The 23713-nt window shown below is 60.7% G+C and overlaps 5 protein-coding genes across 8 annotated transcripts; 4 read left to right on the forward strand and 1 right to left on the reverse strand.

Annotated features, from left to right (window-relative positions):
- The first annotated feature begins 402 nt into the window (after window positions 1-402).
- STX3 (syntaxin 3) lies at window positions 403-7609 on the forward strand. Its single transcript, XM_056493603.1, has 12 exons — window positions 403-750; window positions 2113-2190; window positions 2270-2369; window positions 2464-2538; window positions 2657-2724; window positions 3412-3520; window positions 3723-3796; window positions 3884-4018; window positions 4744-4854; window positions 5327-5434; window positions 5930-6958; window positions 7135-7609. The coding sequence occupies exons 1-10, from the start codon at window positions 721-723 to the stop codon at window positions 5414-5416; spliced, it is 870 nt and encodes a 289-aa protein (XP_056349578.1). The 5' UTR covers window positions 403-720; the 3' UTR covers window positions 5417-5434; window positions 5930-6958; window positions 7135-7609.
- A 103-nt stretch (window positions 7610-7712) lies between these two features.
- Window positions 7713-9050, reverse strand: MRPL16 (mitochondrial ribosomal protein L16). Its single transcript, XM_056493604.1, has 4 exons — window positions 8969-9050; window positions 8633-8698; window positions 8380-8528; window positions 7713-8245 (listed from the first exon to the last, which is right to left on the reverse strand). Exons 1-4 carry the CDS (start codon window positions 9048-9050, stop codon window positions 7760-7762), a joined length of 783 nt encoding a protein of 260 aa, XP_056349579.1. The 3' UTR covers window positions 7713-7759.
- A 3343-nt stretch (window positions 9051-12393) lies between these two features.
- LOC130253827 (membrane-spanning 4-domains subfamily A member 12-like) lies at window positions 12394-14884 on the forward strand. Its single transcript, XM_056492754.1, is given in 8 exon segments — window positions 12394-12500; window positions 12502-12607; window positions 12809-12928; window positions 13266-13322; window positions 13433-13558; window positions 13896-14009; window positions 14093-14176; window positions 14465-14884. Coding segments are annotated over 8 exon segments (735 nt in total). The 3' UTR covers window positions 14486-14884.
- A 4448-nt stretch (window positions 14885-19332) lies between these two features.
- Window positions 19333-21337, forward strand: LOC130254436 (membrane-spanning 4-domains subfamily A member 15-like). Of its 4 annotated transcripts, none has more exons than XM_056493953.1 (6): window positions 19333-19704; window positions 19905-20024; window positions 20242-20298; window positions 20694-20849; window positions 20964-21083; window positions 21221-21337. In XM_056493953.1, the coding sequence occupies exons 1-6, from the start codon at window positions 19540-19542 to the stop codon at window positions 21227-21229; spliced, it is 627 nt and encodes a 208-aa protein (XP_056349928.1). In that variant the 5' UTR covers window positions 19333-19539; the 3' UTR covers window positions 21230-21337. The 4 variants fall into 4 exon arrangements, with proteins under 4 accessions (XP_056349928.1, XP_056349929.1, XP_056349927.1 ...); XM_056493955.1 differs by having other exon boundaries at window positions 19374-19695; XM_056493954.1 differs by lacking the exons at window positions 20964-21083; window positions 21221-21337 and having other exon boundaries at window positions 19365-19695; window positions 20242-20786.
- A 97-nt stretch (window positions 21338-21434) lies between these two features.
- On the forward strand, window positions 21435-23636 carry CCDC86 (coiled-coil domain containing 86). The gene is made up of 4 exons (XM_056493956.1): window positions 21435-21845; window positions 22170-22299; window positions 22624-22698; window positions 23242-23636. Exons 1-4 carry the CDS (start codon window positions 21670-21672, stop codon window positions 23359-23361), a joined length of 501 nt encoding a protein of 166 aa, XP_056349931.1. The 5' UTR covers window positions 21435-21669; the 3' UTR covers window positions 23362-23636.
- Window positions 23637-23713: the final 77 nt, after the last annotated feature.

The raw sequence follows: 23713 nt of genomic DNA on the forward strand, positions 1-23713 counted from the left end.
ATCTCTGTCCCCAGTCACGACCCTCGGTTGTGTTCCCTAATTGCAGCCATGCCCTCAGGCTGTGTCCTGTGCCTGCTCACGTCCCGTCTCCAGCCGTGTCCTCCCAGCTGTCCTGAATCCATAGCTGTGTTCCGAATCCACAGCTGTGTTCCGAATCCACAGCTGTGTCCCGCCTCCAGCTGTGCTCCCAGATGTGACCCCCATCCACAGCCTTGTCCCCCCGAGTCGCGTCCCCTGACCCCAGCCATGTCCCCAGCCGTGTCCCACATCCACAGCTGTGTCCCCAGCTGTGCTCCTGTCCCCAGCCGTCTTCCCGCCGCAGCCACACGTGGCAGGGGGGTGACACGTCCTCATCGTGCGGCCACCCTGGGGGATCATCCACCACACCCACATCCTCCCCGTATCACCTCTGTCACCTGCCGAGGTGCCCAGGGCCGCCCCCAGCTGCCGCCTTTAGCGGGTCCGGTGTCCCCGGGTGTCCCAGGTGAAGGGGCGGCTCCACCTCGTCCCTCCCCTCGGCGCCTTCCTTGTGCCCGTCACTGGGGATTAGCGCAGGGACAGCCCCGGGCTTGGGGACAGGCACAGGGGACAGGGCCACCCGCCACCTCGCCTGGATGTAGGAGGCCTGGCCGAGCGGCGAGGACCGAGGGTGACATCCCCCATCCCAGCGGTGGGCGAGGACGGGAACCCCCCCGCGCCCCCCCGGCCTTTGGGGGCACCATGAAGGACCGGCTGGAGCAGCTCAAGGCGGTGAGGGACCCCCGGCATGGGGAGGGGACAGGGGCCACCCGCAGGGCGTCCCTCAGGGAAAGGGTGACACCGGGATGGGGGTCCCCGAGACCCCACCCCATGGTGGGCGGGGGCATCGCGGGGAGAGGGGACCCCAAAAACCGAGTCGGTGGTGGATGGGGATGTGGCTGGGTGGATGCCACCGAAATGCCATCCCGTGGTGCGTGGGGGTGTCACAAGGATGGGGGGGCCTCAGACCCCATCTCATGGTGGACTGGGGTCTTGGGGACACCCCAATCCATGGGGGGCGGGGACACCGCGGGATGGATGGCACCGAGACCCCACCCCGCTGCGCGTGGGGATGTCGCGGGGGTCACCCCATGGCAGATGGGGGACACGGGGGTATCAGGTGGGAGGGACTGGGGGGGTCATCCCCGTGCGGTTTGGGGAGACACTGGGTGTTTTGGGTGGCGTGAGCCCCCCGGTCGAGTCCTGTCCCCCCGCGCCGTGGGGTGCAATGTGGGGACACCAGCCCCCGCCCGGCCTGTGAGAGGTGCCCATCCCACGAGGGATGGCCGTGGGTTTGGAGTGCCCGTACCCCATTCTGCACCCCACACTGCCCCAGGTTCCCGCCACCAGTGCCACTTCCTTCTCCCTTTTCCCGCTGCCCGTGGGGCCCCATTTCCCCCCGCTCCTTTGGGGCTCCCCCTGCTCCCCAGCATCGTCTCCCCACGGATCCTGGGGGTCCCAACAGGCCCCCAACTCGCGGCCGGGCCCCTGGCCGTGGCAGGGAGGCTTGGCAGGGATTTACCGGGATTATGGAGCCATCAGATAAAGCCCTCAGGAGGGAGCGAAGGGATTAATTTTATTTTTACTCTGGCAGAAGGAGGAGGGGGATGGGGGGTCCCAGCCTGGGGTCCATCCCTCTCTCCACGACACCCCAACAACACCCCTGGGGTGCTGGTGGAGCTGAGGGGATGGAGGGAGACAGAAGGGCTGAGATTGAGTTTGGGAAGGGCTGGATTTAGGAGCACATAGGTGGGGGCCTGGGCACGACACCAGGGTGAGGGGCACCAGCCACCTTCCTGCCCCCCAGGGCTGCCCCAGACCTGCTGTGGGGCCACGGATTGGGACATAAACCCTGTCCCATCGCTGTCCCCGTTCCCTCCTTCTGGCCAAACCCAGCAATCCCTTAATTCCCAGCCACGTGTGGCCAGATGTGAGCTGGGCTCGGCCCCCCCGGCTCTCCCCCGCTGCAGATGTTCCCCCCCTGTGCCACCACATCCCCATGGCTGCTCTCCCCCGTGTCCCTGTCACCCCTGGGGAGGTCCTGGGAGGCTCTGGCAGGGCAGGGGGTTCCCCCTGAGCGCTGTGTCCCAACAGAAGCAGGATGCAGATGACGAGGAGGAACTGGAGATCGCCGTGGACAACACGGCATTCATGGATGAGTTCTTCTCAGAGGTGAGGGAGGGCTGGGAGCGGGGCTGGGGGGCGTAGGGCTGCCTCCTAAGCCCCCCAAAATCCTCCCGGGCGTGCCCAGATTGAGGAGACCCGGCAGAACATCGACAAGATCTCAGAAAACGTGGAGGAAGCCAAGAAGCTCTACAGCATAATCCTCTCAGCCCCCATCCCAGAGCAGAGTGAGTGCTGTCACAGTGTCCCCACAGCCTCCCCTGGTCGTGGGGACCCTCCCTGGGGACATTCCCATGGTGGCTCACAGCCATGATCCCACAGAGACCAAAGATGACCTGGAGCAGCTGACGGCAGAGATCAAGAAAATGGCCAACAGCGTCCGTAACAAGCTGAAGAGTGAGTGGCCCTGTCCCCACCGCCATGTCACCGGTGTCCCTGTCCCCATGGGACTCTGGGATCATGGGGGCTGGCAGTGGGAAAGGTTTCTGATGGATTGAGGTCTGTCTCTCTCCAGGTATGGAGAGGAACATCGAGCAGGACGAGGCACGATCCTCCGCTGACCTCCGGATACGCAAGTCCCAGGTGAGCTCCGGTCCACAGTGTCCCCAAATCCCACTCCGTCCCCCACAGGCTGGGGATGTGGCATGTCCAGGAGTCCCCAAGTGTCCCAGTTCTATCCCCAGCAACACCCTGTGATCCCAGGCTTTGTGTCCCTCTGCCCTGCGCCCAACACTCTGTTCTGTTGCCCTGTACTGGGACATGCTACATCCAAGGTCCCCTGGGTTTCATGCCACTGTCCCCACTCCCAGCACATTGTCCTGTCCATCCTGGGATCAGGAACACACCATGCTCAGAGTGTCACTCATCTGACTTCCTGTCCCCATCCCCAGCACCTTATCTTGTCCTCTGGGCAGTGTCACGCCTCTGTCCTCACTCCAGTCCTCTGTGAAAACGGCCCATGGGGATATGCCATGCCTGGGATGCTCCATGTCCCTGTTCCCAGTGAAAACGGCCCATGGGGATATGCCATGCCTGGGATGCTCCATGTCCCTGTTCCCAGTGAAAATGGCCCATGGGGATATGCCGTGCCTGGGGTGTTCCATGTCCCTGTCCCCTGTGAAAATGGCCCATGGGGATAAGCCATGCCTGGGATGCTCCATGTCCCCATCCCCAGGTTCAGTCCCCGGGGGTTACACCATGCCCTGGGGCGTCCCCATCCCAAAGTCCCTGTCCCCATCACCATCCTCACGTCCCTGTCCCTGTCCCCAGCACTCGGTCCTGTCCCGCAAGTTCGTGGACGTCATGACCAAGTACAACGAGGCGCAGGTGGATTTCCGGGAGCGGAGCAAGGGCCGGATCCAGCGCCAGCTGGAAATCAGTGCGTGACCGAGCCCCAGGGTGGGGTGGGTGTGGCCTGGGCACCAAGCCCCACCTCTTTCCCGCAGTGGGAGGAGCCCACCCACACAGACCCCTCCCATTTGACCAAGTTTGGTTAAGAGGGTGGGGCCAGACCATACAGGCCCCGCCCCTTACCCCAAACTGGGCGGGGCCTGTTCCCACCCCTCCCCACGTGCCCGCAGCCGGCAAGAACACGACAGATGAAGAGCTGGAGGAGATGCTGGAGAGTGGGAACCCCTCCATCTTCACCTCGGGGGTGAGCCCTGACACGAGGGGACACCGGGGGACACGGGGGTGTGTGACAGGGCCAGGCCTCGCCGCTGACGCTGCGCTGTCCCCGCAGATCATGGACTCGCAGATCTCGAAGCAGGCGCTGAGCGAGATCGAGGGGCGGCACAAGGACATTGTGCGCCTGGAGAGCAGCATCAAGGAGCTCCACGACATGTTCGTGGACATCGCCATGCTGGTGGAGAATCAGGTACGGAGACGCGCAGGGAGCTGGCTGTGGGGACAAGCAGGGACAAGCAGGGACCTGGGTACGGGGTCACGGGGATGGCCTGTGTGTGGGGACATGGACACGAGCAGGGATCTGGGCACAGGGTCACAGGGATGAGCAGGGACCCACATCTGGGGATGAGCAGGCACCTGTGCGAAGGGTGACAAGCAGGGACCCGAGTGTGAGGTCACAGGGACGTGCACGGGACCATGGAGTGGCCCAGGGACCTGCACAGGGGCATCCAGGTGTGGAGCGATATGGGCTGGGATGGTGACCACTGCACGTGTTCCCACGGAGCCACCCACCAGCCTGTGGTGGCCTGGAGGGGACGCAGGAGTGTCCCCCATGCTGTGGTGGTGGCCTGGAGGGGACGCAGGAGTGTCCCCCACGCTGGGGTGGTGCCGTCCCCTCTCTCAGCCCCTCTCTGTCCCCCCATGCCACGCGAGGAGCTGCTCTGTGCCCTGGGGATGGGTGAGTACCTGTGTGTGCGGGTGTGCCACGTGCTGTGGGGCTGTGTCACCGTGTCCCCACCAACCCTGTCCCTTCTCCCCCAGGGTGGGCTGCTGGATAACGCGGAGCTGAGCATGTGGAGCAGAGCACAGAGATGATCCGGTGCTGGGGCCACAAATGCCAGGTGGGTGGGTGCCAGCACCCTGGGGTGCTCTCAGTGTCCCCCCTGCTCTCTGTGTCCCCTGGGCACTCCCTAGGGAGCCATGATAGACCGCATAGAGAACAACATGGACCAGTCCGTCGGATTCGTGGAACGGGCCGTGGCCGACACCAAAAAGGCTGTGAAGTACCAAAGTGAGGCCAGGAGGGTGAGGCAGACCGACATCCCCTCCGTAGCCCCCAGTGTCCCCTTTGTAGCCCCCAATGCCTCCTTTGTAGCCCCCGGTATCCCAGAATCACCCTCTGGCCCTCATTGTGCCTTCACACCTTACAGTGTTCCCAGAACCTCCCCGTATCCTCCAGGAGCCCTGCGATCCCTTTATTTTCTTCAGTCGCCTCCTGTCCCCCTCAGCCACCCCGCATATCCTCCAGCTGACCCCAATAACTGCCACCTGCCCCCAGTGACCCCATAAGAGGTTGGCAGCTCTGTCCCTCTCTGTTTCACTGCCACCCCTGAGCTCCCTCCCGCCCTCCGGTGTGATGAGCTGGTGAGGACTCAGCCCCTCCTGCCCCTCCCCAGGGCTCTGCAGCACCTCTGGCTCTTCAGGGCCCCTCGGTGTCCCCATGTCCTCCCCACACAGGACAGGTGTCACCACCCCCGACTTGCCCCTGTTCCCCCAGAAGCTGCTGATTTTGGTGGCAGTGGCCGTGCTCTTGCTGGGGACAGTTGCCCTGATCATTGGACTCTCAGTGGGGCTGAACATGAAATAGCCCCTGGGGCGGGAGTCTGTAAGTGTTGGGGGGCAGGGGACCCCCACTGCGGGGACACAGAGCCCTGGGGGATCCCAGTGTCACCTCCTGCTTGGGGGGGCTCCAGTGCTTTGGGATTTGGGGCTGTTATGGGGCTGCAGGTGCAGGGTTCTGCGTTTGGTGATCTCAGGTCTGCGGTGCTGGGGGTGTTCTTTGTACTTGGGGGTCTGCAATATTTGGGGGCCCGTGGTGCTCTGGGGTCTGTTTTTGGGGGATCTGCAGTGCTCAGGCATCTGTGATGATCAGGGGGTCTGGTGCTCAGGGGTCTGTGCTGTTTGGGGTCTGCATTTTTTGGGGTTTGCAGTGCTAGAGGGTCTGTGATGCTCGAGGGTTTGCCTTTCTCGGGGGTCCGTGTTGCTCCAGGCTCTGGATTTTGTCTCTTCCCCTCATCCATCTCTGCCATCCCTGCTCTCCTTCCTGCAGTCCCCATCCCCTTCCCCGCCGGCTCCTCCAGCTCCCTTTTCCCTCGTCCAGATGCTCCCGACCATCCCAGCGATGTCACCTCCCGGCGTGATCCTCCCCGGCACTGATCCTGGACCCCTCCTCTCCCTGCTCCTCCCGGACCTGCTGCTCCCAGCCCTCCGTGTCCCGATTCCCGCCCGTCCTGCCGCTCCCTGGGATCTGTCCCTCATGTCTCCACGGAAGGGGACAGGACTCCGTCCGTGGGGACGCGGCCACTGCTGCCTCAGCCCCAGCGAGGGGTGACAAGGACACAAATCCCAGGGCTGGACGCTCACCCGCGCGGGCATCCCGGTGGAATGAGGGCGGGGATACGGACAGGACAAGGGGTTTGTTGTCACCGTGTTGTGACAGATGGAGCTGTCGGGGTGCCTGTCCCCTCTCGGTTTCTATGTCGGGGCGGGAGGATGTGTTGATCACGGATATTTAACTCCCGTTGTAATAAAATCCCGCTGATCCTGCCCTGCGCCTCCTCTCGGTGCTGGCACCGGGAACACCCGAAGCCACCGGCACGGCTCCGGCTCGGCTCTCGGTGTCCGGGGATTTGGGGGCTGGACCGGCCCCGTGTCCCGGTGCTGTAGGACACGAGGGGGAAGCGCGGGGCTGGGGACACTCCCAAATCCCGGGCCCTTCCAGTCTGCCCCCCCACCAAGTTTTTGGGTAAGTCACAGTGTTTGCCCCTGTCCTAGGGCACGCTGGCACTGTCACCTCCCTGTGCTACACAGAACCAGCTCACACCTGCCCTGTCACCTTTCCTGTCCCCTCCCCAGCCCTGTCCTTGTCCCTTGCACTCTGTCCTTTCTCCCCACTCCACAGCCCCCATCCTTGTTGTCCCCCTTCCCAGTACCATTCTTATCCTCTCTCCCCCTCCCCAGCCCATTCCCTGTCCCTATCCCCCTCCCCAGCTGTGTCCCTGCCTCACATTTCCTGTCTCCCCGAGCAGAAGAAGATCTTGATCATGGTGTGCTGCATCATCCTCGTCATCATCCTGGTATCCAGCATCGCGAGCATCTTTGCCTGAGCCCCCCACCCGCTGCCCTCCAGGTGACAGGGACAGGGCTGGGGGTGGCACAGGGGGTCCCTGGTAACCCCCCAGTCACAGGGAGCGGGTTTGGATTCACCCTGCGTGTCCCCAGGCTGCCACAGGAGGGATGGGGATGGTGACAGCACTGGGAGCCACGTCTCCTTCCTTAATGTCACCATCTTCCTCCCTGTCACAGGTGGCCTTTCCCCCTCCTGCCCCCCTGCCCGGATGATCCATTGGAGAGACCCCGGCCGAGCCCTGCTTCCCGGAGCCCCGAGGACATCCCATGTGTCCCTGGAGGAGCGGAGCCCGCCCACAGCACTCCCTGCTCCCCTCCCAGCGCCAAGCTCCTCCCGCTCCTCCTCCACTCGGGTGACAGTGGGTGACCAGCAGCCCCTCCTCGGTGCACGGAGCGGCCGGAGGGGCCGTGTCCCTCTCGGGGGAAGACACAGGGCTCTGCCTTGCCGGGGCGGCCGGAGGAGCCTCTTCCTGTGCTTGGAGCTCCTTGGATGTGCAGCCACCCATGCTGGAGCCTTCCTCCTCAATAAAGAGCTCACCCACACTCTGCCTCCTGGCTCCAACCTGACCCAAGGATCTCTCAGGATGCTTGCAGCTCTGAAATCCACTTCAGGATAGAGAGCCTCGTGCTTCAAACCCTGATCCGTTTATCCCCCAGCTCCCTATTTCCATTTCCAAATCCCACCTTGGCATAAAATCCCAAACCCTGACCCATGTATCTCTCAGCATGCTCCCAGCCCAAAACCCACTCCAGCCTCTCGTGAAAAAGTTTAATTCCCAAAGGAATCCAACCCAGCTGCTTCTCACACTCTGTGCTTCAGGAAAAATTTGCCCCAGTAGCGTCCCTTGAGCTGCAGGTCGTAGGGGCTCAGGTACTTCCTCATCCCCAACATATTGGAGGTCACCACACGCTCGAAAGTCCAGGGATTTTGGTTGTTCAGCCTCTTCTCCTCCTCCTCCCGCCTCATCTCCTGCAGGCTCTCCCGGCTGACGGGCACGGCCGGGAAGGGCAGTTTCTGGGCCACGCGGGCCAGGAAGGGGCGGACCTCCCCGAACTCGCAGCGCCCGCCCACCTCCACCACCAGCCGCCCGCTCTTCACCGGCGTCACGTAGCGGTCGATGGGGCCCTTCCCGCCGCCCATCCGGTGGCCCAGGCTTTTCCGCGTCACCGCCTTGGAGGGGGCGGGCACGCGCCACACGGCGAACATTTTTTTGGGATCCATGCTGCGGCCGATGGTCAGGCGGATCATCTCGAAGTGGCCCCAGTGCAGGTACCCCCCGCCCAAAGCCTGCGGGGGGACAGGGTGGGACAGCTCAGGGACACGGGGATGGAGGGTCCCGCGTGCTGCTTGGGAATAGGGACACGCAATCCCAGCCTCTGGAATCCTCCCCCCCAATCCGTTCGCTGCCTGTTCCCGCTCACCAGGATCCCGTACTGCCCCTCGGTGAAGTCAGTGGCCACCTGGGACGGGCCACGGATGTCACGGAGCTGCCGGGGCTCCCGCTGGACCTTGGGCACCGCCGGCACCTTTTCCATGAACTTCAGCTTCGGCTTCTCCGGGATGGTGATCCCTGCCGGGGAACACCAGCATCAGGATCACCGGGATCTCCGGGAACAGGCTGGGGAGTGCCCCCGCCACCCCTCGCGGGCTTCTCCCGCTGTCCATCCCCCTCACCGCTGTAATCCGGGGGCAGCGCCAACTTCTTGAGCCCCGCCCGGGGAACCGCGACGCCGCCGGGACCTGCGGGACAGAGCGGGGGGTCACGGCTGTGGGCGCCGGGAGGGGAGGAGGGACCCGCGAACCTCCCCTTCCCGGTCTCAAGACGCCCCCAAGCCACCCCAGCCCAGCCGGGAGTCCCACCAAGCCCTCGGTACCTTCCCGGTGTCAGTCCTTCCAGCGCCCGCCAGAGCCCCCCCCGCGAGCCCCAGGCGCCCGGAAGGTCCCCCCGGCCTTCTGAACCCCCCACAAGGCACGGGCGGGCCCTCGGAGCGCGGCCAAGCCCCCTCTGACCTCCCCCGGGCCGGAGCGGCCCCGGGAGCCGCCATCGCCACATCGCCGGGACGCGCCGGAAGTGCCGCAAGGGCGCCGCCATTGGTCCGTCCCTAAACACGCCCCGCCCGTGGTCCGGCCGGGAAACGCGGCGGGAACATTAGTTCCGGAGGGAAGCGCCGCGCATCCCGTTCCTTCCCCGGTACCGGGCGGGAACACCCCCGAGCATCCCGAGGGTCCCTCAGGAGGTGCTAGAAGTGTCCTGGATGTGCTTCCAGCCTTTGTGCTGGGCCGCTGCACTGGGTTCATGGGGATAGGTTTCATATTCTTCCCAGCAGCTGGGTTTGGATTCGGGATGGGCTGCCTGGGGCCGTGACGTCACAAAAGGGGTGAGCGCTGGGGTGTGGCGGGGCTGTGACGTCACGCAGGTGTCCCACCCGCAGCACTGTGACATCAGCACTGTGTCCCTGCAGGACACGTGCCACCACCCCCCGGCTCCCAGTGCGGCCACCATGGGACATGGATGAAGCCATGAGTTTCCTGCTCCCCACGCTTGTCCTGCTGGTGGCCGGTACGGCCGCCCTGCTGGCCACCCGCGTTTGGAAGGCGCGGAAGCGCCTCGGGAGCCGGGCCGGGCGGTCCCGGCGCGGCCGAGCGGCCCCGGGGGCTGAGGAGAGCCCTGGGCAGGGCCCGGCCGCCCCCGGGAGCCGCCCGTACATCCCCTGCGGCTGCGGGCCCGGCTGCGCCCCCTGCGCCGCGGCGGCCCGGGAGCTGCGGGAGCTGCTGGCGCCGCTGTGGCCCGGGCTGTCCTTCCCGCGGGACGCGGAGATGTGGCAGCTCCTGTGGGAGGACCTGGAGCAGCAGCTGGAGCGAGGCCACCTGCCCTGCTGCGCCCCCTCCAGCTCCTCCAGCTCCTGTGGGAGCCCCCATCCCTCCCAGAGCCCCAGTGGGAGCTGCCAGACTCCGGATGGAGAAGAGCCCCTGGACAGACCCTACTGCTCCCTTGGTGTGAGGAGAAGCCGCTCATCCTTGAGGATGCACGTGGCCAAGAAGAACCTGGAAGTGAAGCTGAGAGTGCGGCCTGTTCCAGTGAAGCGTTCCCAGCAGCAGCAGGAAGCGTTCCCAGCGTCACCCCCTTCCTCCGAGAGCCTCCTGTGCTCCGAGAGCCTCAGCGGGAGCTGCCAGACTCCATCTCCGGATGGAGGAGATGCCATGGACAACTCCACGTGCTCCTCCGGATCTGCGGATATCACCGGAGCCCGCTCAGCCCTGAGGATGCATGTGGCCAAGAAGAGCCTGGAAGTCAAACTGGGAGCCCAGCCTGCTCCAGTGAGGAATTCCCATCGGAAAGTGATACAGCAGGAACTGTCCTGGAGCCCCGGGTGGCCAAGCCGCGGCTCCCACCGCACGGCAGCGCAGCCAAAGGGGAACGTCCTGCGTTCCGAGTCGGAGAAGATCCTCCAGAGGCAAAGGGAGTTGGAGTTCCCCCATCTCTGGGGAGCTCCTCCAAGGCAGATGAGGCTCCTATTGGCAGCTCAGATACTTCTGAGGATGCTCTGTTTTAAATAAATCAACATTTCCGCAAAGAACTGAATTTGGGCTGGGAGGCAGTTCCTTTCTTCCCAATAGCTGGGTTTGGATTCAGGATGGGAATACTGTGGATCACACGCGGGTGCTTTGGTTGCCCTCCTCAGGGACTTTGCGGTGTCCCAAGGGACAATCCATGTTTCCAGGTGGGATGAGTGTCCAGGGTCAAATCCCTGGGAGACTCTGGAAAGGAGCCCCAGGTGGCTGCAAGGGGTAGGCCCGCCCCACCCAGCTTCCCATCGGGAAGCCCGTGGCCACCACCCTTCTCCCAGATGTTAATGCCATTGTTGGGCGAGGTCCTCTCCCTTTTTCCATCCCTGTCCCGATGGAGGCTCCCAGGGGAGGGGAATGTGCTTTGGGCTGTTCCTTGAGCCCCAGCCTCTGTGCAGGATGCTCTGGGTGTTTGGGCGGATTTGGCTGTGCTCCCTGGGGAGAGGGACAGGGCAGTGACCCCCCTGGCTGTGGGGTGACCTGGCAGGGATGGACACCACCTGGAGCATCCCCTGCTGAGCTGTGGGGCCACCCTGGAGGTAAGGAATGGGGACACCATGTGTCCCTGGAGGAGATGGGTGTAGGGTGGGAGTGAGGGGACCCTGCCAGCCCCATGGGTTTTCTGCCACCTGCTCTGAGCTGGGTGACACCCTCAGCCCCAATCCCACTCCTTCCCACAGCTCCTCCTGGACACCATCCAGCATGGGAATGTCCTCCACTGGGCCACAGGGCTCGTGGCTGTGGCATTCCTGCTCTAGGGAAATGGGGGGCCCTTCCCAGAGCCCCAGATTCCCCTCGGGATCCACGGCTCTGAGTCTCCTGTGACCTGTGGACCCCATGAGGGGATCTCTCCATGGGGGACTCCAAGCACGGAGGTGTGGTGTTGGCTGGATCTGGATGGGGTACAAAGGTGTCCTCCATGAATTTTGGGGTGCAGGATGGTATCATTCGCCCCTCTCATCCCCGGGGTGTTCATTATTCCCTGATTTCAGGTTTAATCCTCTGCCTGGAGCTCTTGGCTCGTTCGCCTCGGGGCTGGACACCCTGAAAATGGAAACGAAGACAGTCTGGGGGAAAAGTGTGGGGGATCCCCTCTACTCCTCCCTCCCTGCAACAGGGAACAGATCCAGGATATTCAGGCCCACCCCTTCCCGGGGAAGGAGATCCAGGGGAAATCGTGCCTGGGCAGTGCCCAGCTCCGCTTCTGGGTGCCGCCGTCCCCGCCCGTACCCCTCGCTCTGCGGGGAGGAGCCGCAGGAGCCTAATGGCCCTTGATGGATTTTTCTTCCAGGAATTCGCTGCGGGGTGGTTTTGTTTTGGTTTCTTTTTTCTTTTTCTTTTTCTTTTTCTTTTTCTTTTTCTTTTTCTTTTTCTTTTTCTTTTTCTTTTTCTTTTTCTTTTTCTTTTTCTTTTTCTTTTTCTTTTTCTTTTTTTTTTCTTTTTCTTTTTTTTCCCATTTATTTTCATTTTTTCCTCTCCTTTTATTTTTTTTTCTTTCTGCGCTCCTGTAAACGCGGCGCGGAGCGGGAATGAGGGGGGGACACGCAGCTTGAGGGGGGCTTTCGGGAGAGCGCTGGCACTCCGGTTTCCTTAACTCCCTTGCGTGTGGGTTTGGGATGAGCAGCTCTTCCCGGCGGGAACACGGTGTCCTGGAGCCCTGCCGGGAATGGGGGGGGGAGGGTGGGGTGGGGTCAACGCTGGGAATTTCCCCCCACCCCACAGAGCCATCCCCAGGGAGCATCTTCCCATCCTACGGAGCATCTTCACGCAGCCCCACGTCCCGCCGCTCCCCGGGTTTTGGGGGGCTGTCCCCTCTGTCCCCCCGTGTCCCCCCGTCCCCCCGTGGGCTGGGCGGTGCCCGGGGGGGGATGCCGCAGCCGCTGACGTCACGGGGCTCAGCCAATGGGCGCGGGCTGTGGCGGGGTGGGGCGGGGGCGGCCCCGGCGGGGACCGGGGCTGCTCCGGGGGGTCCCGGTGCCCCCCGCTCTCCTCATGCAGGGCATGGGGAGCCTCCGGCTGGGCAGCCGAGCCGTCATGTACACGGCGGAGACCCTCCCCAAGGGCAAGAACCGCGTCATGGGGGTGAGTTTTGGGGGGGGCGGGGGGAGAAACCCTTGGAAAATCCTCCCTCAGCCCATTCCCGGGGGATTCCTGGTGATCCCTCAGGGGATGCTCTGTCTCTAGAGAGGCGCTGGGATTAAGGCATCCCCAATTCCCGGAGTGGCTCTGTGGGCGGGTGGGGGGTTGAGTTGACCCCAGTCCCACCCAATCCCACTCTTCCAGACTATCCAGATTATGACGGGATTCCTGCACATCGGCTTCGGGATCGTCCTGACCACGCTCACCAATGTCTACACCTCTGTCTTCGTCATCGGAGAGATCCCCTTCCTGGGTGGCGTGTCGGTGCGTGCCGAGGGGCTGGGAAGGGATTCCCACTGGGAAAAGATGCCCAGCGGGGAGGGATACTCACCGGGAAAGAATGCCCAGGGGGGCGCCATGGCCAGCAGGAAGGGAATCTCACCAGGGAACAATGCCCACAGGGAAGGGAATCCTGCTGGGGGGGATGCCAGCAGGTGGGACACCCATTGGAAGGGATGCCAACCGGGAATGATGCACCTGCAGCTCCCAGCTGGAAACAAGGGCAGGGGGGTCACCGTGTCCCCTGTGCCCTGTTAGTGCAACCCCCGGGAAGGTTTGGGGTGCCCTCAGTGCCAGCTGAGCCCCATCTCCCCCCCTGCAGTTCATCATCTCCGGGTGCCTCTCCATCGGCGCCGAGAAGAGCCCCACGGAATGCGCGGTGAGTTTTCCCTGCAGCACACCGGGAAGGATCCCACGGGGTGGGTGGGGTGTCCCTCTGGGGTTTTGGGGGGGTCTGCCAACCCCCCAAAGCCCCCTGGGTGCTCACAGGTGAAGGGCAGCCAGACCATGAACGTCATCAGTGCCATCTTTGCACTCCTGGGAATCGTGGCCTTCATCGTGGACCTGAACCTCAACGGGCTCTACCGCTCCAGCTACTACACTGACCTCGTCCTGGTAAAATCCCACTTGGCGGAATTCCTGCCCCTGGGAACCCCCCAGGCCTTTTCCCCAACCCTCAGGGGGTGTTGTGCCTTTTCCCAAATCCCTGTTGGTGTGGCAGTTTCTCCTCTGCCAGTGCAACCTATTTTAGGCCGGTACCTCGGGAGATGAGTCACCCCCTGGAAGCGTCCATGAGCTATAAAAACGGCGGGATGGAGGGCTTGGAGTGAGGCCTTGGAGCTGGGGACGCAGAGGCAGAGGAAGGGGGAGCCACAGAATGCTGCCCTGTGTGGGATTCCTCCTCCTGGGTACTGCTGGGGGGGGTACTGATGGGGTTTTCCCCATCCTGGAGCTCGCAGGGAATGGGATTTCCATCGTGCTGCTCACCTTCACCATCCTGGAATTCTGCATCGCCGTGGCCACCGCCAATTTCTGGTGCCGGGCCACCCGCCTCAGCTCCAACGAGGTAGGATGAGGGGGTGGCAGGGATGGACCCCAAAAACTGCCTCCCATGATGCCAGTGTCTCCCACAATCCCAATGTTTCCCAGGCCATGCTGATTGTCCCCAGTGCCACCCGCGTGGATCTGGCCGTGCCACCGGCGGAGCTGCCTCAGCCTCCCAGCTACAGCGAGGTGATCCAAGGAATAGCCTGGAAAGGAGCAGAATCAGCTTTGGGGTGGCTCCTGGGACGACAGTCCCCATCCTGCTGCCATCAGTGTCCCCTCCCTGGGAAAACATCCCACCCCAATCCCCAGGGAGCATCCCGGAAAAAAAATCCCACCCCGATCCCCAGGGAGCATCCCGGAGTATTCCACTCCCTGTGAATGGGGAGGAGATCCCAAACCCCTGTGGGTGGGGGGTGCTGGGGGGACCCCCCCCAATCCTGCCCCCTTCCAAAACACCTCCTGGTCTCTTTGCAGCTGGCTGCTCCCGAAGTCTGACACTGAGGATGTCGGTATGGGATCCTGCCTCCATTGCTCCTAAATCCCAGGGCTATGGCATCCTTCTCCCACTGTGCTGCCAGCTGGGATGTGCTGGTCCTCCCCCAAAAGCCAGGGACACCCCCAAATTCCCTGCCTCTGTGCCCTTGTCTGAGGGGCTCCACTTGCTGGCTGCTGTGGGAAGGGGCTTCTCCAGGGCGGAATCTTGGGCAATTCCTGCCTGTAAATCCCTGGTGGGATGCTGGGGTTCGCTCATGTTTGGGTTCAGGAATTCCTGGCGGTCTGGTGGTTTGGAGTGACCCCGATGTGTGCCGGGAACCGGGCGGGTCACTGGAGCATCTACCTCGGCTCGTCCCCTCTTGGCTTCATTTTATCTTGGGAATAAACGCTCTCTCCGGGCTTGTGTCTCCTGAATTTGGGAATTTTCAGCGTGGGAGATACACTTCCCCCTCACAGAGCTGCTGTACCTCAGAAAAGAGGCTCATCCTGCCTGATTTAGGGATACCTGCTCTCTCCTGAGGGGAATTCTGCCCCCCTGAACTCCTGGTACCTGCTTGCTTTCCCTGAAGGAAATTCTGCTCCCCTAAACCCCTGGCTCCTCTAAACTCCCTGAGGGAGTTCTGCTCCTCAAAACCTCTATCCTGAGAGAATTCTGCCCCTCAAACCCACTCTCTTGAGGAAATTAAATCCTCCTAAACCCCAGTACCTGATTCTCAGGGAATTCTGTCCCCATAAGCCCCTCAGTGCCTGCTCACCCGAGGGAATTCTACCCATCTAATCCCCTCTCTGCTGGAATTTCACCCTCTAAACTAGGGTACCTGGTCTCCCGAGGGAATTCTGCTCCCAAGCGCCCCCCCCCCCCTCGCCCACATTCCAGCACAGTTCCGCTATATTTAGCTCGGCAGGAGCAGCCGGACAGCCGCCGGCGATGCTGGTGACGCCAGCACATCCCGGTTCTTCCGCCACCGGAGAAGCTGCCCAGGGGCAGGAGCTGCTCCGTGGGGACACCAGTGCCATGTGCTCCCTGTTCCCACAATCGTGGTGGCGGGAATGGAGGGGAGGGGCGCTCCCACACCTTATCCGTGCAGCAATTTCTAAAAAATTCTTTATTTTCAGGGGAGGAAAAGGGCTCTGGGATCATTTTGAACAGGACCAGGTTTGTCAGCTCTTGACAAGCTCGTTTATGGGTCCACCTTTAATTATCCTGCATCCGTGGAAATGCTGGTGGATTTAACGAGGTGGGGATGAGCATCCAGTGGCATCAAGTTATTTAAGGAGCATCCCAAGCTTATGGAAATGGAAAGGTGGGATGGAGTGAGGAAAGAGGCCCCAGTGCTGTTTTTCCAAGGGATGGGAACATCCCAGTGAGTCCCCAGCACTCTGTGGGAGGATGCTCTTAATTTTTAGGGACAGGATCCATCCTGAACTTCCCCTCCAGTGCCAGGGTGGGATCAGTGACCTTGAACATTCCTGTACAAGGAATTTCTTGTTCATAACCTGTTTCCTTGAACATTCGCTTAGGTTTTGGGGTGACTTCTGTGTTTTCCTCCTCCTATCCACACTCCCTGACAATGCTCCGGCTGCTCAGCCAAAGCCTCATGGATTATTCACTCCCTGTCAGTTATTTCTGTTCCTGGCTCTGAAAAAATAATGAGCCTGATCAGTAGGAAAAGCCCCAGGGATTTTGGGAGCAGGATGAACAGGCTGCCTCTGCTCATCCCGTGGCCACAACCCATTACGGCTCTGGCTCCTCACCTGTGGCTCTGGAGCATCCCAACCTCTCCCGACTCCGTGGGGACCACCGTGAAGCCATCCTGCCTCCCATCCAAGCTCTGTGTTTTCCAAGTGTGGTGGTTTCCTGGGAAGAAGGCTTCTCCTCCTCCACCTGTCTGTTTTCATGGAGTATCCCAGTGTTTAGATGTGGCTTTCCCTGAAAATGCTGGAATAAGTGTTTAAGGCTCTATGGGAATGAGGGTCTTTTTAATACGTTTTTATTTTTAGGTGGGTATTTGCATCCCTGGAGGGGAATGGGGACTTCCAGGAGTTGGGAATAGCAGGTGACAGGGACTACAGGGTTTTGTGTCCCTGTTGGTGATGATCCCTGAGGAAAACCAAAACCCTTGGAGGAGCTGGAAAGAGGAACTGTGAGATGGACTGGGGTGTCCCAATGGCTCTTTCCCTTGGGAAGAGATGGACCTTGGAGGTTCTTCCAGCACCTAAAGGAGAGCTGGAGAGAGACTTTGGAAAAGGGCTTGGAGTGCCAGGACAAGGGGGAATGGCTTCCCACAGCCAGAGGGTGGGTTTAGATAGGATATTGAGAAAAAATTCTTCCCTGTGATGGTGGTGAGGTGCTGGAATGGATTTCCCAGTGAAGCTGTGGCTTCCCCATCCCTGGAAATGTTTAAGGTCCCATTCCAGGATTGCGAGTGGGAGTTGATGCCAGTCAAGCCTTGGAGGAGTAATGGAACTTTTCTGCAGCCTCAGGAGTTTTCCTGGGAATGAACGGATCAAAGGCTGGAATGCCACGTGCAGGGGTTGATGGACACATCTGGGACAGGGTTTGGGAGTGATGTCCCAAATGCCAGGTATGGATCACCCTAGCAGGCAGCACTGCTCCTCCAACCTCCTGCCCGCTCCCAGCTCTGGATTCCCGAATCCAGCATGGACACAGGGATGTTTAAAGCCAAAAAACCTGAAAGCTTTCCCAGAAAACATGACTTTCCTTCTGGAATCAGTATGGAAAGAGCCCTGTGGGAAGCAGAAACACCTGGAAGCAAAGCAAAATGTTGACTTTTGGTATTTTTATGGGGATATAAAGTTTGTCCCAGGAAGCAGCAAGTTTATTTGGAGAGCTTCTCTCCATCGTAATCTATTTTCTTTGGAAAAAATCTCACGGATTTTGGGGTTGGAAAAAGAATTTTGGTTCCACCAGGCTCATAAATTTTATCCTGTGCTGGTGGGAGGGAATTTGGGAGGGTCTTGCTGATCCCCCCTGAGCATCCAGCCAGGCTTCCCCCATCCAAAACTTGTCCTAGAAAATAGGAAAATGAACATTAAAATCCGAGGAATGTGTTGTATATATCTACAAAGCCAAAAATTCCTGCAAAGAAAAGGTTGGAAAGCTCCACCACCCAGCCTTGCTGCTTCCCTGCATCTGCTTCAAAGTTTCACCTCCTCTGGAATCCACTTCCAGAACAAATCCTGACATCCTACCTTGGGCTCCTGCCATCCCCAGCTGGACCTGGGTTTCTTTAGGAAGGGGGAAAGTGCTTTTTGCAGGGATAACTCGCTTGGAAAGTGGGGTTTTGGGGGCTGAGGGCAGTCACGGCTGTTTCTGGCTGCAAGGCTGGAACTTCAGGAATGCTGTAGGAATCTGGAAAGGCGGATTTGGGAGGAAATCCACCGTGTAGGGTGGCTTTGGCTGGGAATGTGAGCCGTGGATAATGGTGGATAGCCGGGAGGATACCCCGGCTGCCTAAAGGCTAAAGAGGGGATCCCAGAATTTCCACGGGGGCTCAAGTGTTCCTTCCCGGGGCTGGAACGAGATCCCTGGGATTGTTAGGATTGGAGTGTTGAGAGGGATGAGGCACCAGCAGGAATTAAAGGCTCTGAGGCATCAGGAATGTGATGAAGAGGCTGAATCTCATCCATGTCCATGTTTTTCCTGGAAAGCTGTGCCGCCAGATGCAGCCCTTTACAAGGCCAAGTGCACGCTTCCATCAGGGATGCAGGATGGAGGAAGGCCATGGGTGGGATGGAGGAATGCCATTGGAGCCGGGATGGAGACATGAGTTGCTGCTCTTTGCTTTCCAGGTCTGTTCTTCCAGCTCTTTTTTGGGATATGATTTAGGCCAGCTTGGAGGGGGTGTCCCATTCCCTGGTGTGTGGGAGCAGGGGGAGGGCACAGAATCCTGGAATGGTTTGAGATGGAAGGAACCTTAAGGACTGTCCAGTTCCACTCCCCTGCTATGGGCAGGGACACCTCCCACTAGCTCAGGTTGTTCCAAATCGGCTTCAGGGCTGGAAGCCTCTCCCGAGCTCTGGAAGCTCGGTGCTTCCAAACGCGACATCTCAGCTCCCTCTAGAGCCAGAGGGAAGGAAAAATCTTCCAAAAGTTGCTCCACCTGCTCCTGAAATTGTGAGCTGGAGGGCCGTCCTTTCCCAGGCAGAAAGAGAGGTGTTGGGGCAATGCCAGAATCCTGGACCTTAAAAATCCGTTCCACCGGGAAATTCCTACCCTGCACACATCAGATATCCAGGAAACCTGGGGGTCCTCCAGGTCGGCATGGGGTATTCCAATGCTCCTGGAGAAAAGGACGTGGTTGTTTTCTGGGAGGAGGGAGGGATGGAGGCAGGAAGGGGCCTCTGAATCCCTCGGGATCCCCTCACCATGTGTGGTGGCTCCATTCCCAGCACGAGCTCCCACTTCCCATCATAAACAACAGCATCTCCTTTCTCTCTTGTTCCCAACATAGATGGCCAGGGACCCCTGAATCCCTCCTGGACACAAATCCACAGGGATGGAGGAAGGACAATTCCCAAAAATGGCAATAAAGAAGCTTCCTTTATAATGGGGTTTATAAAGTTTCCTGTCTCAATCTGAGTTTTTCCTGGGAAGCGGGCAGGGTTAGGTTATGGACACCTCATTAGGTACCAAGCTAATTGCAGGAGTGATTCCCAGGCAAAGCATCCACAATTTGCTCAACGCTGGTAAAGAGGGTCTTGGAGCATCCTGAGGAAAAAGCATCCAAACCTTCCCAGGGTAGCAGAACGTGGGGAGAAGTTCCCTGTCCCTCCCTCCCTCCCTCCCTCCCTCCCTCTTCCCGTGCAGGATTTTGGGAGCTTCCATTGGCAAAGCCGTCTCGTTGAGCAAGAGGGGCCTGACGAGCATTCCATGAGTGAGCTTCCTGCAGGGAGCAAAGGGCAGCAGGAGCGTGTCCCTGCCTGGCCAGCACCTCCTGGGGATTTCGGACAGCAAAGGGACTGCGGCGAGGAGGAAGAGGAAGAGGAAGGCAACTGGGAATTCCTTCAGCTTCCTGGGCTCGCTCCAGGCCATGGCAGCCACCACGGTGACTGATGCTGGCAGCGTGAGGATCATCACGGAGGTGATCCCAGCCACGGATCCCCGGGCGGCCCAGCTGGCCTCAGGCTCCCAGGCACCTGCCAGGACGTCATTCCAAACTCAAGTCTTCCGGAGGGCTCATCCCAAGGTGTTGGGGGTGAGACACGGCCTTCCAGGGGCCCAGCAGGGACTGGGGATCCGCAGGGATTGTCCTGCTGGAGGTTCTCCCTGGATGGGTGGAGGGGACATTGGGACAGGTGCCTCTCCCAGTCTGTTCCCAGCACTGTGACATGGGATTGGGGTGGGATGAGTCTCATGGCAATGGGATTGGGATCCCTGTCCCTCACCCTTCCCCAGACCATTCACATCTTTGCCGGAATCGTCCACATCTGCTTCGGGATCATCCTGACAGTGTCAGAGCACAGGAACCCTTCCCTCCCTGTGGCCAGCGGGATCCTCTTCTGGCTGGGGATCCTGGTAAGTTGGGAGGAGGACTTGGGAATCTCAGGAAATCCTGGTGGACTGGGGACAATATCCCAGGGTCACCAGGTGTCCACTCCCACCCCTCCTCCCCCCCCCACTCTGGGGTGTTTGTGCATCCCTGAACCCCAATTCCCAGCTGGAGGGACACCAGGAAGGGGGATAGGGAAGGGTGCCTTGCTGCTGACACCAATTCCTCCTGTTTTCCAAGTAGCTCCTGGTCTCAGGCTCATTGCTGGTGGAAAGCGAAAGGAGAGACAGCCCTGTGCTGGTAAGATCCAGGCTGGGAGGGACAACGTGTCCCCCCATTCCTTATGTCCCTTCCAGCAGGTGCCAGGACCCCTGCACAGCCTGGATTCATCCCACAGGACCCACAGGCCAGTCTTCCCCTTGGGAAGAGCCCCGTTCTCCCACATGGAGCGCAGGATGGGGGTCTGGGTCACTGTGGGATGAGGGGGATGAAAGGTCCAGGAGACCCTCAAGGCTCTGGAGTCACTGTGGGATGAGGGGGATGAAAGGTCCAGGAGACCCTCAAGGCTTTGGAGTCACTGTGGGATGAGGAGGACAAAACTGGGTGGCTTCTCCAGGAGATCTTTGATCCCAGTTGAATAATCCAAGCGGGAAGCAGCCCTCCCCGGGGTCTATGTCACCAGGTGCTTCCTGCAGGTCAAGACCTGCTGTGTGGTCAATGTGGGAGTTGTCCTGGGCACGCTGGTGGCCACCGGGATCCATGGCACGGCCATCACCCGGAACATTCCCGGCTGCGAGGGCGCCGGGCCCTTCCATATCCGCCCGGAATGGTGCCTCAACATGGGCAGCAAGGTACGGACACCGGGATTGCGCTGGGGATCTGAACCTCCGGGCGGGATGTTCGAGGATCCAGGTCGTGCTCGGGTGGTGGATCCCGGGATCTTCCCCTTCTCCTCTTCCTTGCAGATGCTGAGCAACGTGATGGATTCCACCTTGGTGATTCTCGGCCTCCTGGAATTCTGCGCGGCCGTGGCGGTTCTGGCGTTTGGATACGACACAGTCCGGCAGCACACGTACACCCAGCTGGTGAGGGAGGCGGGGATCCACGGGAATCCCTGGAAATCCCTGGAATGCTGATCCACCCCTTCCTTCCTCCGAAGGGCCGCCCCGATCCGGGCGTTCCTGGGTGGCTCCCAGAGATTTCCCTGGATTTGTTTTCCCAGGCGCTGTAGCCACAGCCAAGCCCCGCACGTGGTGCCGCATCCCGGGGGGGTCCCCGGTACCGGAGCGCCCTGGGATGCCCTCAGCGTGTTCGGACCCCAATAAAGGCCTCTCCCCCAGCCCAGCCCGCGCGTGTCTCTCGGGGTGAGGGCGGGAGGGGGGGGGCTCGCCCGGGTGTGTTTGAGGGAGTTCGGGAGGTCCCGGTACCGGCGGTCACGGTGCCGGGCGGTGCTGCCCGGCACAAAGATGGCGGCCGTGCCCGGCACAAAGATGGAGGCCGCAGCCGTGCAGCGGAGGTTATTGCCCGGCACAAAGATGGCGGCCGCAGGGTGCAGCGGAGGGTATTGCCTGGCACAAAGATGGCGACCAGGGAGGCGCTCTGGCTTCGGGTTTCCGCAGGGAGCGCGACTCTGACGTCATCCCTCTGCGACACCTCGGGGCCGCGTGGATCATGGAGGGGGAGAACGGGGCGACCCCGGGACCGGGAGCGACCCCCGAGGGGCCCAGCGGGGCTGCCTCGGCTCGGCGGCGGCGGAAAGGCGGCAAGAAGCGGCAGGAGGCGGTGGCAGCCATCCCGCGGGGCAAGCCCAAGTCGGGACGTGTGTGGAAGGATCCCGGGAAGAAGAGGTGGGAAGGGAGGGGCAGTTCTTGGAGGGGCTCTGGGCTCCAGAAGGGCTGTTTGGGGGTCATGAGGCCTGGGGGATTTTGAAGGGGGTCAGGACTTCTTTGGGGTCTCTCGGGTGCTTGTGAGGGGGTTCCGGAGGCATTCATAGTCTTTAGGAAGGATCCAGCGGTGACAGGGGTGACTTGGAGGGGATGCCGAGGAGCTGAGTATGCCGTGGGCTGCTCCGAGGTTGGCGAAGTTTCATGGTATTCTGGAGAGGAGCTGGAGATGCCTCGGCTGCATCCCGGGGTTTTTGGGGAGCCAACACATCCCGTGTGCCCACCCAGGTTCTCCCACATGATCCAGGACAAGGCGCTGCGCAGCTCCTGGGCACGGAAAATGAAGGAGAGGCAGGAGAAGAAGCTGGTCCAGGATCTGGCGCGGCAGCTGGAGGAAGCAAAGCAGAGGGAGAAAGAGGTAACAGGGCTGGGGAGCTGGAAAATTCCCATCTTTCCCAAGCTCAATGCCATGTCTCTTCCGGGGTGTCAGGGCTGTGGCAGAGCCCAGGAAAAGGGCAGCTGGGATGGAGAATTCCCTGTGCTGGTGCCAAATCCAGTTGCTGGCAGTCACATGCTCCAAGTCATTGACTCGGAATAAACTCCCTGGGTCAATTCCAGCCTCGCCCAGGGTGGAAAAGCTGCTGAAATGGCAGATTTCACACTTGGGTGGGCATTGGCACTGGTTTGGGTTTAATCCTGGAGGAAGGGATCTGCAGGGAAGGTTTTGGTGCTGCTCCCACAGGAAAAGAAGCGGCGGCGGGAGGAAAACCTGAAGCGGCGCCTGGAAAACGAGCGGAAAGCCGAGATTGTCCAAGTGGTGAGTCCTCTCTGCCAGCTGGGAACAGCACTGGGAACACCCCACAGCCTCCAGCCCCCCATGGAGCAGCCTGTAATTGGCTCCAGTTCCTCTCCCTGTCTCCTTCTTTGGAGGATATTGGGAGATTCCCAGCAAAGCTGGGCACACTGGAAGCACGTCCCCTGTGTTCTCCCAACGTTGGGAACACCAGAACTGAGGGCTAAAGGAGCAAGGAAAATGTGGCACTGATGGGCATCCATGTGGGAAAATCATGGCTTTTCCATCAGGAGCTTGGGGTGGGAGTGGTGAAGGCCCCACCTGTGAGGGTGAGGATGGAGTTAGTTTTGGGATAAATCCCCTCCTACATCCTGAATCCTTTGTGGTGGGAGGCTGGGAGCAATCCATGCTTGTCCTGCCTCATTCACTCTGCTCCATTCCTGGAAATGCCCCAGGACAGGGCTTGGAGCAACCTGCACTAGTGGAAGGTGACCATGGCCAGGAACTGGATCATCCCTAAGGTCCCTTCCAACCCAAACCATTCCATGAAATCTTCCTGTTTGGCAGATCCGGAACCCCCTGAAGCTGAAGAGGGCCAAGAAGAAGCAGCTGAGGCGGGTGGAAAAGCGGGACACGCTGGCCCGGCTCCAGAAGACGCCCGTGAGGCGCAGCACGGCCACGGAATGAGGCGGGAATCAGGATACTGCCGTGCCCAAGCCAGGATTCCTACAGATCCTGCTCCTTTCTGGGGCTTTTCCTTCAGCTTGCCAGGCAGGAATCGCTGCCAGGACCATCAGTGTTGGACGAGCAACAGGACAGGGCTGAGGGGGTGTATTCCACAGGAACCAGCTGCTGGATCCCCCAAGCCCTGTGGGATCAGGATGTGGCCTGTGCCAGGGGCTGGAATAGAACTTTGCTTTCCCAAATTTGCCTTTTCCTTATAAAAAATGAATAGGAACTGAGACAGACTCGTCTCCAGTGGCTCTGGGGACTGAGAGCTCCAGCTGGGACCTTCCCTAAGGCATTCCTAGGATTGCAG

This window comes from Oenanthe melanoleuca, chromosome 5, assembly GCF_029582105.1.
Source record: "Oenanthe melanoleuca isolate GR-GAL-2019-014 chromosome 5, OMel1.0, whole genome shotgun sequence".
NCBI lineage: Eukaryota > Metazoa > Chordata > Aves > Passeriformes > Muscicapidae > Oenanthe > Oenanthe melanoleuca.

Coding starts and splice junctions, on each gene's coding strand:
- STX3 (XM_056493603.1), top strand. CDS start 721: ATGAAGGACCGGCTGGAGCAGCTCAAGGCG. Junction 2,725..3,411: donor TCCGGATACGCAAGTCCCAG/GTGAGCTCCGGT, acceptor CCCTGTCCCCAG/CACTCGGTCCTGTCCCGCAA. Junction 4,855..5,326: donor ACCAAAGTGAGGCCAGGAGG/GTGAGGCAGACC, acceptor CTGTTCCCCCAG/AAGCTGCTGATTTTGGTGGC.
- MRPL16 (XM_056493604.1), bottom strand. CDS start 9,050: ATGGCGGCGCCCTTGCGGCACTTCCGGCGCGTCCCGGCGATGTGGCGA. Junction 8,699..8,968: donor GCCGCTCCGGCCCGGGGGAG/GTCAGAGGGGGC, acceptor TCTGTCCCGCAG/GTCCCGGCGGCGTCGCGGTT. Junction 8,246..8,379: donor AGGGGCAGTACGGGATCCTG/GTGAGCGGGAAC, acceptor GTCCCCCCGCAG/GCTTTGGGCGGGGGGTACCT.
- LOC130254436 (XM_056493952.1), top strand. CDS start 19,540: ATGGCAGCCACCACGGTGACTGATGCTGGCAGCGTGAGGATCATCACG. Junction 19,705..19,904: donor CTCATCCCAAGGTGTTGGGG/GTGAGACACGGC, acceptor ACCCTTCCCCAG/ACCATTCACATCTTTGCCGG. Junction 20,025..20,241: donor TCTTCTGGCTGGGGATCCTG/GTAAGTTGGGAG, acceptor TTTTCCAAGTAG/CTCCTGGTCTCAGGCTCATT.
- CCDC86 (XM_056493956.1), top strand. CDS start 21,670: ATGGAGGGGGAGAACGGGGCGACCCCGGGACCGGGAGCGACCCCCGAG. Junction 21,846..22,169: donor AAGGATCCCGGGAAGAAGAG/GTGGGAAGGGAG, acceptor GTGCCCACCCAG/GTTCTCCCACATGATCCAGG. Junction 22,699..23,241: donor AAGCCGAGATTGTCCAAGTG/GTGAGTCCTCTC, acceptor CCTGTTTGGCAG/ATCCGGAACCCCCTGAAGCT.